The sequence below is a fragment of the Miniopterus schreibersii genome, assembly GCF_964146895.1.
Source record: "Miniopterus schreibersii genome assembly, chromosome: 14".
Taxonomy (NCBI): domain Eukaryota; kingdom Metazoa; phylum Chordata; class Mammalia; order Chiroptera; family Miniopteridae; genus Miniopterus; species Miniopterus schreibersii.
In genome coordinates this window covers 36,660,979-36,673,089 of record NC_138114.1, presented here as the reverse complement: position 1 = coordinate 36,673,089, position 12,111 = coordinate 36,660,979, and the positions used below count along the sequence as shown (strand labels likewise).

The following is a 12,111-nucleotide window of genomic DNA, read 5'->3' as shown; positions in this document are numbered from 1 at the left end:
ATGTGCCCTGACAGGAAATCGAACCAGCAACCTCCTGGTGCATGGGTCAAGGCTCAACCACTGAGCCATACCTGCCAGGCATCAAACATTTTTCATAGCTATATTTTTTTCTGATATATCTCCTCATGCAAGGGGAAACAAAGGAAAAAATAAACAAATGAGACTACATCAAACTAAAAAGGTGTTGCACAGCAAAGGAAACCATCAACAAAATGAAAACACAACCCATTGAATGGGAGAACATATTCACCAATGATACATCGGAGAGGGGGTTAATATCAAAAATTTAAAAAGAACATGTACAACTCAACACCAAAAAACCAAACAATCAAATTTTAAAATGGGCAAAGGACCTGAACAGACACTTCTCCAAAGAGGACATGCAAATGGGCAATAGACATATGAAAAGATACTCAATTTAATCACCTGAGAAATGCAAATTAAAACCACAATGAGATATCACCTCACACCTGTCAGAATGGCTGTCATCAATAAATCAACAAAAATAAGTGCTGGTGAAGATGTGGAGTAAAGGGAACCCTCATGCACTGTTGGTGGAATTGCATATTGGTGCAGCCACTGTGGGAATATATATTTCACTTCTGAGGCTATACCTAAAGAAATCCAAAACACTAATTCGAAAGAATATATGCATCCCTATGTTCATTGCAGTGTTATTTACAATAGTCCAGATTTGGAAGCAGCCCAAGTGCCCATCAGTGCATGAGTGGATAAAAAAGCCTTGGTACAGTCACAATGGATTACTACTCAGCCATAAAAAAAAAAAGGAAATCTTAGGTTTTGTGACAGCACGGGTTGACCTGGAGAGCATTATGCTAAGTGAAATAAACCAGTCAGAGAAAGACAAGTATATATGATTTCACCTATATGTGGAATCTAATGAACAGTATAAACCAACAAACAAAATAGAAGCAGACTCATAGATCCAGAGAACAGACTGACAGCTGTCAGAGGGGAGGGGGTTGGGGGGCTGGGTGAAAAAGGTGAAAGGATTAAGAAAAGAAAAACTCACAGACACAGACAACAGTGAGGAATATGATGTATCCTCAAGGTGAGACACAGTCACATAGGTACATGAATGACATTCATGCTTGACTCTAGAAGAAAGAAAAAGCCTCCGAAATCCTTAAGAAGAGTCAGTAGCTGTGAACGAGGCCTGGGAATGAGAACGGGGGTGGATCTGGCTACAGAAAAGTAGCAGGAGGCTGAACAGTGATCCAGGTGAGGGCCGAGGCTGGAGTGAGAGCAGGGCGAAGGTGGAAATATTACAAAGGAGAATTTTGTTGGCAGATTGACTCTGAGGACAGAAGAGAAGGGAGAAGGTGAAGATGACACACAGGCCAGGAATTGTCCCTCCTGACTACTGGCTATTGTAATGTTCTCACCGACCAGGGACTTGGACTAATACAAAGAGGCTGTTTTCTTCTAAGCTATTCTCCTAATAATACAGAGGCTACACTCCAGGCTAATTTGATATGTAAAATATTGAGTTTACTGAATAGATAAAACAGGGAACTGATTTGTCTCACAGAAAGTGAAGTCTTGAGCTCTAGCCTTTGCCCGTTTGCTCGAGTCACAGATGTGCGCCCTTCTTCCTTCTTACTCCCTTCCTGTCCCCCAGCTCGCCACAAAGGAGAACAGACGGACTGCTACCAACATCTGCCACACTTCCTTTTCTCTCTCTCTGCCTTCCCTTGGCCTCTTCTGCTGTTTTTTTCACTGGCTTACCCAGGCTCCCTCCTCCATCTGCGCCTTTAGCTGGCACTGGCCAGTTAACCAGGCCGGGTCTGACAAACAGCCAGCTACTGCTACTTTGGCCTGCATGTGTCAGAAAGCTGCCAGGGCCACTGTACCTGCAGGATGCACCTTCCACCCACACCCACACCCCAAGAAAGGGGACCAGCACAAGAGAGATAGAGTGAATGATGGTATGGGGGTTACGAGCCCTGGCTTAGTGGTCAGGAAGACAAATGGCCTCTGGTAAGTTATGTCACCTTTCTGAGGTTCAGGCTTCACATCATAATATGCGGATGATAATACCCCCTCATAGGGTTGTGAAGCTTACTGCCACACTGCATTAGCACCAGTGCCTCACCTTGCCTACTTTTTTTAGCAGTTTGCTAAACCAGACCTGGCAAGAGAAAAGCCATCAGCAGGTGGGTGGCAGGGCACAGAGGGTAAACCATGGCTTATTTCCCAATTCCAGTGAGGACTCAGACTACTTCCAAGGCTCTGTAAACTGCCACATACCTAGCCCCACTTTGGGAAGCAATCTAGTGTGGATAATCAGAGCCTTCTCTTCTAGAAACTGAGAGTGTTTCCACTGGTGGAATTCAATTTCTGGTGCACATGGCCCAGTGTCCAGATGCCAAGTCAGAAGGAGCTTGAGGCTTCCTTGAATCTCCTTTTCTGTCCTTAATGGTGAGAAACTGAGGTCAGGGAGACTTAAGGTCATGTGGTTAAGTTGGTTCCTTGATGCCAGGATACTGAATCACAAATCTCTCTTGCAGTGGTAAAACCCTGTGATCAGCAGCTTAGACTATGGAAACAGGCTTGGGTTTGAATCCCAGCTCTTCCTTTGATGAGTTGCACAACTTTGGGCTCTACAAATCAGTTTCTTCACCTGTAAAATGAATGTCATCATAACACATGGACACAAAAGCATTCAATAAGCATGCTGCTTTTTGTTATCATTAATAGGTGCAAGAAAAAGAGCCCAAGAGCAATCAGGGCTGGTTGGGGCTTAACTCCAAGCTCCACTATAATCTGTCTTGTTCTCAAGCTTCACCATCTTGCAAAGCCAGCTAAGGTTGAGGCAGGCTGTCCTGGCTTTGCACCATGATTCTAGTCCAGATCTTTTTTCATTTGTTTTTGTTAAATATTTAATACCTACAGTAGGGACCTATATACCCACCACTCAACTTAAGAAATAGGACACTGGCATTACCTTTACGCCCCGTCACGCCAATCCTATTCCCTGGTAACCATTCTCCTGAATTTTATATTTATTGTTCCCTCCCTTGGTTTGACCATATATGCATGCATCCTAAATTATATATTAGTTAGTTTTACATGTCTTTAATCTTAATATAACTGGAATCATGCTATATGATCTTCTTTAACTTGTCTTTATAGCTTAAATTATTTTTGTTATTTATCCATACTAATGCGATTGTAGTTCACTCTTTTTCACTGTTGAATAGTACTCCATTGTGTGGATATGCCACAAAGAATGCATTCATTCTCTTGTTGATGGGAAATTGGGTTATTTCCAGTGTTGTTTTATTTTCTATTAGAAATGGTGCCTCAATGACAATTCTTGCACACAACATTGGTGTACAAGGAATACTCTTCGTGCTCAGTTATGTCTATGACCCATGCTGTGTCACAGGTATGTATGTCATTGCACCTACTTATAGTTATTGGCAGTGTACAGAAGTTCTCAGTTTTCTTTAAGGTTGGAATTATCCATTTTTCATCTGTGAATCTAGTGCTTAACTAATTTCTACACTGTGCCGCGTAGATAGAGACTGAGCTGTTTACCACGGTATGTTGCTCCCCATGTGGTGTGGAAACCATGTTTCGTGACTTCATTCCTCTTGAAAGTATCAGCTAAGACTTGGGGTCTTCAGCTTCCGTGCTTGCGGCTGGCCTTCTTGGGAAGCCGGCGACACCTGCCGAGTGGTCGGGGCAGGCTGGAACACTGTGGCTGTCACGCTACACACCGCATGGGGCAAAATGTCCAGCCTGGAAAAGCAGACTCTCATTTTCATCATGTCAGACTAAATACAGTAAAAAGAAGAAAGGCAAGTGGCTGTAAAAAGAAAAAGCAGAAGTGTAACTCTTGCCCTTGGTCTTTTTCTCTGGGGAAATAAGAAGTTGCCCGTCCAGGTGCTGAGCAGAGTTGTTGGCTGAGAGAAAAGTCAAGCGGCCGATGGGGTGCACTTCCCAGTAACGCAGCAGGGTCAGGCTGATGACCATCACCCCGTTCAGTGGAGCTTGGCTTCTCTGGCCCTTGATGACATTACACGTGCCTTAATCACCCTAGACTACTGGTTTCAGCCAGCAACTGTGGGAAGAGGGTGGGTTGAGGTCTAGAGCTCCTTCAGGATACGTTGCAAAAAACCTGAGCTCCTAGTTTGGGGAAAATAAATGATGGGAGTTGGCAAGAGTTCACATTTTTCTCCCGAAAATTGTCTGCCCTCTTGCTGGCCTGGCCAATTCAGTGGCTTGGCCAAGCAGAGGGGCCCCACCCTTCAACAGCTCTGAGGCTTCAGCTCTTGAACATCTGGTTGAACGAGAAATGCAGATGCAGTACACGAATGTGACTAATCAAGATGTACCTGGAGAAATGCAGAATCTCTGTGCAAAGGAGAGGCACAGGAGGGACAAAATCCATCTGCTGCTCCCACCTGTGCCATTGCCGCTGCTTCCTCTCCCCCCCCCCCCCCCAATCGCCTCTCTTTTGTCTCTTGCGCTCTATCTTGGGACTGTAACAGCAGAGGTACCTGGAAGCCCTCTACTTCGTCCCTTCTGTGTAATCTTCAGACTCGGGAGAGGACTGGTCACCTGGATAAATGTGGGAAATGCGCACCTACCTTACAAAGGTGAGCAGGGCATTCCTGCTGGCTATAGGGAAGCGTTCCCAGGTCTAAAAGGAACGGTAGCTCTCATTTCCTTCCTCCCTGACCCTGAACTGCCTTCTACTTTCTAAATAACAGACAAATTGGAGGCTTTCAGAATAGGTCAAAGGGACAGGCAGGTCTTCCAGAAGGAAAGCGAGCCTCTCCGTCCGGATGGGTCAGCTCCCGCAGCTGTGCTCCCCCCCTCCCTGCTCCCCGCCCCACCTGCTGTGCTTGGGGTGCCCTTACTGCTCCCCGGTCTGCATATCACTCGGTCTGGTGAGGGGATGAAAGCAAGCAGTGGATGACGCCAGAAAGGGACAAAGGCAGTGAGGAGAGTGGCACCCCGTTTCAGGGGACTTCCAAATGGCCTGCTGTCAGAATTGCGCTGCTGGGAGACTGTTAGATCTGTTCTCAGCTGACTTGTGGGTACATCCTGGTTTTGTTCGAAAGCATCTGGCAACCAGTATAACTCCTGCCTCCACCAACCCTGTAAGGAAGACACACATCTTCCGATGGAGAGCCTCTCCTCTTTCCAGGTCACCTGTCTGTTCCCACCTTGCCTAGAGAATTGTCCATCCCATTCTAGATGGATCTGCAGGAAAGGAAAACGCTAATGCTCTGAGTAGACTATTATCTGAGTACATTATGTCTCTGCCAACCCTGATATTTATTTTAGAAATATGTGGGAGGTGGAAGGGGCGAGCAGAACAATATAAAAATGCCATTTTCATATCATGGCTCTTCAAGTGGAAAAGTTTACCCATGACTTTATGCAAATGAGCATAAAGTTTCAAAGAAGCCTTCAGATGGAGTTAATTATTCTGCTTTTGCTTGAGCCCGGGAAGCTGCTGGGGACAGCGTGACACCTGCTGAAAACAGGACTAGATGTGTTCGAGACAACAGGAAGTAGTGACCAGCCAGAGCTTGCCCTGACCTGGTTACAAACCTGGTTATAAAAGAAAGCAGCTGGAAAGAAATTTGCATGCCCAATAGGTTTCACTATTAAAGTTTACACAATGTGGAGTAGTCAGCCAAGCTGGCTGGCTACCCAGATCACATGATTATGTAGAAACATGAAACTTGGCTATGTGTTCAAGCAAGTTTTACTTCTCCCTGGTGCAAGGGTGTTTGCCAGCCGCCTGCACTCTCGGAAATCAGACTCAAGTGACTGGTGCCCTTGAGATCAAAGGTCTACCATGCTACTCCCTAGGAAGGCCGGGGACTGCTGACGTTACCACTGGACGGTTATTTGTGCCTGTTATCATTACCAAAAAGAATGGACAAGCTTAATAAAATAACTGTCCCTGCCAGTCAGAAGTTGAGGTAAGATTTTCCCCCTTCAATGCCTCTTTTTCTCCTCCTCATGTTTTTTCCAATGATCTTACGGCATCTCAGAAAAACTGAAATCCTGGAATACTTTGCTCATTCTAGGGCAGTGGGTGGCAACTGCTATAGGGAAGTGACAGAATTTTTAAAGAAGTATGTAGGAATAAGCGGGCTTATTCTAGCTGGCTTCTGCCAATAATTAAGTGTAAAACTCTGGAGAGAGAGAGACAATAAAAAGAAATGCCAAAGGTTTAGATTCTACAAAAGGTCAGCTTTCAGAGTCTGAATACAACCAGCTTTTTCTAAAGAAAAGCCTAATCTGATTCTCCACAATTTCATCGTGGATTGCTATGTAATGTTAAGGGTTGTGATCATTTGTAGTCATTACAGTTTGACTGTCTCCTATTTATTCTGTGGGTATATATCACAAGTGTTTTGGGAAGATCAGGTCTGTTTTTCTCATGTCCTCATGTCAGTGTAACAATTATCTATAAAAGCCCACTTAGAAAGAATAAACCAGAATGACACAGGGCAAGAATCAAGAAGCTTCTTTGATCTATGGAAATGGTAATTTCCCAGATTTTGAGTTTGAAAGCCTTCTTTTTGTTTCATTGCAAGGGTGCCATGATTTTTGGAGACTGAAACTTTTAAATGTTCAATGACTGTTTTATATTCCAACTACCATTTGAATTTCAATTTTTCACTGGTGATGTGACATGTGTAGCAAGTTATCACAGATATCAAAGAGCTAGAGAACTAGAGCTTTTGAGACTAAATTTAAGAGAATTCAGTCTGCCATTGGCAGAAGGACAGCCCTTCATAGTTAGAATGTGGGTCTTATGCCTTGAAGGTGCCTGGTAAACGAGAATTTGAAATGGACCTCATCTGGAATCGGTAGGCAGCATCGCCAGGCCAGCCATTTTGAGGGCATGTTGTTGAGTGTTTCTGTCTGATCTGCACACACAGGGGACAAGAAGGTACCTCATTCTAGTCCTTGGTCTCCAGTTTCTACACCCTCATGGGAGGGGCACAGGTAAAACAATGGAAGTAACAAGCAACTGAATGTAAGAAAGGAATTAGAGTCGCTGGAGAAGGTTTCGCGGAGAAGATGCTTGCTTCAAGAGCTAGGGTTTGAAAATATCTTCTGTTCGGTTGGTTGCCTTTTTGTTTTGTTGGTGGTTTCTCTTGCTGCACAGAAGCCTTGTAGTTTGATGTACAGATCATGAACCACAGACTTGTACACTTCAAACCTACATAATCTAATTCACCAATGTCACCCCAATAAATTTAATTTTTTTTAAAAAGAGCTGGGCTTTGAGAGGCAGGTAAGATAAAAGTAGGGGGAAAGCATTGTGCTGGGAGGGAGGAAATACAGAAGCTGACACTTGGAGCTGGACTTGAGGATGGTCCATTGTGGGATGATGAGAGTTTTCTGCCGAACAGAAACTACAGAGTAGGGCGTGTGGGACTAGAAGTTCCTGATAAGGTTGGATACATGAGGTGTGGCCAGATTACCAAGGACAGTGAGGCCTCTAAGCACAAGGTTGAGAATGAGTTACAGTGTCAGAGGTGTCATGCCAGCAAGCTTATGGGAGGCTGTCAGGAAGCACTGGAGGGGGAGGGACACTGGAGGAGGGATACTCAGTAGGTGGGGGCCGCAGAGTAACCCAACCATCTAGTGTTGCAGGCCTGGATTTGGGGCACAGCAGTGAGAAAGGAAAGGGAAGGAGGGGTAGGAAAGACCTGCTAAAGAAACTAACAAAGAATGGCTAGTAGGGCTTCTCTCAAATGAACAGGAGGGTTTTTAAAGGTCTTTCTCAGAGATATTCCATAACCTGGAGCTATACTAAGTCTTAGAACTTCTTTCAGGAAATTCAGATGGGAATTTAAATAAAGAAAAGCAAAGAACCTAAATCTCTTGTTGATCCCTCCCTCTGGGACAAAGTCCAGCTTGATCACAGAGCAATCATAGGTAATCTACAACCAGAGATTATGGGGTAGAAAAACAAAATTATATTGTGGATAATCATACACTACACTCATCTGCTTAGGCAGAAATAATGCTTTCTTCCACTTGTTTACTCTGTTGTTTTTACAGAATTGGCCTGTTTTGGTAAAATGTGCACTGTCAACGTGGAACTTTTCAAAAAAATGAAATTGTAAGCACAATAAACTTAAAGCACAGTCTTAAATCTTTTTCTGTAATTATGTGGGAGAGTGAGAAATAGGTAAATGAGATACTTGATCCCTATGGTTTATATCCTCTGTCCCGACTGGTTAACACCAATTCAAAAGGTTGCCTAGCTGTGCAATTATTTGGCACTGGATGACAATATTAGTGAAGAGTTATATTTATACTCTTAGGATTATCAAAGTTTATATGAGACTTTGCTTAAATTCTTAGCCACAGAAATAGAAAGATAGTGAGAATCCATCACGGGTGGCTAAAAGGGATGCCCCTGATCTAGGGGGTATATTCCGAGGGCTGAAATGAAACTGGAGGCAGAAGGAGTGACCAGGAGGAGAGAAAAGAAGAATTAACCAAGGAAGGAGAGCAGACAGGATTAGAAGGAGACAAGGGATTCTCAAAATGAAGGAGAAAGCAAAGGTTCCTAGTTGAACACTGTTGGGGATAAGTATTCACCCTGAGACTTTGTGCTGTGGAAGAATTGAGGAAGGCAAGGCGGCTAAGTTACATGTGACCACAGAAATGTGTGAGCACAGATTCTCTCTTTTTTTTCTCCCATCGAACACTACATGAAGTAGGTTCCTCTGTTAGTAGGAATTCATAAACTCTTAAGATCTTTTAGTTGATGTTTAGCCATGATTTCTCCTGGATTTTATAAGATAATGATACCATCAGAAATCCAGCTAAGACCTGGGTTCTCAATCCTTCCACAGTAAACATTCCCATGATCATAAAAAGTTTACACTTCTAGGTAAACATTTCAAAATTTACAATTCTGTTCTGATCATATTGACTATGTTCTTTTCAATTTAGTGAAACTCGTTTGAAAAGGAAATTTTATACTTTTATACTTTTAATAACCTCCCAGAAACTCATCATCTGTGCTTGTGGGTTTTTCTTTGTAGCACCCACACATATCACTTATTTTTACAAATGCAAAGAGTGTTGGGCATGAGTGTGGTTAAGCCAAGCCTCTCCAATCCTTATCTTATTGGTTAAAGAGTATGGTATTTTTGAGTAAAACTAACATATGTGTAACTTTAGGAACATTTATTTAATCTCCCTGGTTCCGGTTTCTTTTCTTCAGCTAGTAAGACAGAGATAATAATGGTATCGATCTCATATGGCTGTTGAAAGGGTTAAATAATTTGTGAAGCACTGACACATAGTGATCCTGGCACACAGTAACTATTGAATTTTAAAATGGCAGTTATTAATATCAATATTATTATTAATTCCATAGGTGTGCAGTTGATTTCCTGAACATAAACATGGGACTTTACATTGATCCTTGATAAATTTCATGTTAGTTTCAGTTCTTCTTTCTGGCTATTTTGGTTATTTTACCTGTTGATTCTGCCATCTGTGGCATTAAGCTTTGCATGGACTGTAGATGTGAGAAACGTCCCTTCTCCACCTTAATTTCAGTGGCTAATAAAACTGTTGAGCGTGACAGACCCCTGTCATGGGTGTTCAGGTCTTAATGCTAAGACTCTCCCTTGGAGATCTTATTTAAAAGATTCGGGGATATAACTTCTCTTCTCAGCTCTTGGAATTCTCAATTGGAGTTTCCAGTTTCTTGACACCAATTTCAGTTCTTCAGAGACAAACTCACCTTCTTTTCACCTCTCTGCCACTAGCGCCCTCTCTGGTCCCCCTTGTTTCTGTCAGTACTATCATCATCAGCCCAAAGTCTGATACGTTCTTCTCTCTGCACCTCCACTCGCATACTATATCCTGTAGTCTTTCCTTTATGATGCTTCCGTATATGCCCCTGTCTTTCCTTTTCTACCTGGATAGACTCGCATCTCTCTTGTGTCCACCAGAAAGGAGTTTCTCAGTCCCTCTCAACTCTGATGCTGTATGATCCTTTAGGCATGGAGACCATGCTTAACATATATTACATCCCATGACACTATCATTTTATCCCCATGACCCTCAGGAACTATTTCCTGATTGAATTATCAATGTATTTGAGACAGTTTTCAAAATAGTTTCAAACTCTTTTCTTATTGCTTTGAAAGCTGCCCACCTCTGAACACTAGGGTCAGAGAATGGTTCTAGACAGCATCCAGATGAGATTATCTAGAAGGTAGCTCTGATATTTAGAAGGAGAAGGTAATTGGAGCCCAAAAGGGCTGGGTCTTGAAGAAGTCACTCAAGTTTTCTAAGCTTCAGTTTCTTCAACCGTCAAGTAAAACTAGAGATGCCTTCCTCACAGGCTTGTTGTGAAGACCAAATAAGATAACATGGGCTCAAGTGCACTGAATAATATTTGCCCATGGTCAGTATAACCAAGAAAACCCAACAATCACTACTTCAACCCAGAGCAACTCTTGAATACACACGTGTCTGGGGGCATCTCTCCTCTAGTTTTGTATAAGCTTAGGTTAGAGGCCAGTGCTGATGTGGGAAGGCAAACAGGAGGCACAGCATCTGATGGTAGAGATTAGATAGACTTTTTGGGAAGTGTGGCTTCCCATTCTCTTCACACTGCATTATGTCATCTGAGAATCCACTCAGCTGGGCCATCTTGTGTCACACTGATGGATGACAAAGCCTCTTTGTCCTATGGACAAGCTACTCGGGAGCCACATTTTTAGAAGTTTGCTACATATGTGTGGATCTCAGGATAATCAGCTAAGAAAACTCAAAGCACCCTTTCTCATCCATGGCTATGCCAGGAAAACCCTAAGCCAGAGTCCACATATCCAAGGCATGCCCTCCCCTGAATCCAATGATCGCCTGTGTTCCATGTCTGAACAACTCCTTGCTTATGCAACTGGTCTCCAAATGGGTAATGATGCAGTTAATTAGGTTTCCAAGAACTGAACCACAATTACATTCCAGCCCTGCCTCCTACATCACTGGATTGGAGGAGACTGGGCTGGTACCAAATGCTTCAGGCACACATTTACAGACAATCTCTTGCTTTTCCCCACAGATGACTAATCTCTTCTGTTCTATGTAGAATTTACTAGTTTTGTTCCTTTTCAAAGAGGATCTAAGTATTGCCCTTACGCAATGACATCAAAGGATCCAGGCTTGTTAAAGAATATGGCTGAGAAAAAAAAAGAGGAATTAAATGATAGCTTGTTATAGGGAAATTGAAACACTGAGTGGCTTTCCTTGGCTTTTCAATAAACCCTAGAGAGGTATCCTACCCCTGCCGTTCCCCAAGACATAGTCACATCATTTAGATGAGTGGTTCTCTACCAGGGACAATTTTGCCCTCGAGGGGACATTGGGTTGTCACAGTTGGGGAAGGGGGTGCTATAGGCACCTAGTAGTAGATGCCAGGGGTGCTTCTAACCACCTTACATTGTACAGAGCAGTCCTCACAGCAAAGGATTATCTGGCCCAAAATGTCAATAGCACTACTGTTGAAAGACTCTGATTCAGACCAAGAAGCACATATCTATTTGTATGTTTTTATAGTGACAGTGTGTATTTAAAGTTTAAAATATAATATATATAACTTTGCAATTGATGTAGCCTCTGCTCTCTGGACTGATTTTCCTCCATCGGGGATGGTTTGAGTAAGGAGTTGCCAACGGGAAGGGCTGGAAGTACTTGGGCTTATATTTCAATGAGTTGTTTTAAAAAAAAAAAAAAAAAAATTGTGTTCAACAAAACTAGATTCCATGAACTACATGCACCATTGAGTATATGTTGCTCTCTCCTTGGTAGAGAAATGGGAAGTAGGAAAAAATTTCCAGACATAAGGTCATCTTAGAATAGTCTCTGTTTCTACCTCTGTAAGTAGACTTGGTGAACCTCGAGTGGAAACTCTTAGAGTTGGGATAAAAAGCAAATTAAGTGATAACATGGCTATTAAGAAGGGCTTATGGATCTGACCCAGTGGCCAAATTCCAGACAGAGGTGGACATGCTGTTCTTTCCTGGAGCCAGCTTGCATTGCCCTGAGGTCCATGGGTGGAACACCTCCTGA

At 43.1% G+C, this 12,111-nt stretch overlaps 1 protein-coding gene across 1 annotated transcript in view; it reads left to right on the top strand.

Annotated features, from left to right (window-relative positions):
• Nucleotides 1-5,751: 5,751 nt before the first annotated feature.
• Nucleotides 5,752-12,111, top strand: part of BLNK (B cell linker) — a 58,995-nt gene continuing 52,635 nt past the window's right edge. Inside the window, exon 1 of the mRNA XM_081157903.1 lies at nucleotides 5,752-5,969. Coding sequence (XP_081014029.1) covers nucleotides 5,923-5,969 — 47 coding nt within the window. The 5' untranslated portion in view covers nucleotides 5,752-5,922. The remainder of the gene's footprint in view (nucleotides 5,970-12,111) is intronic.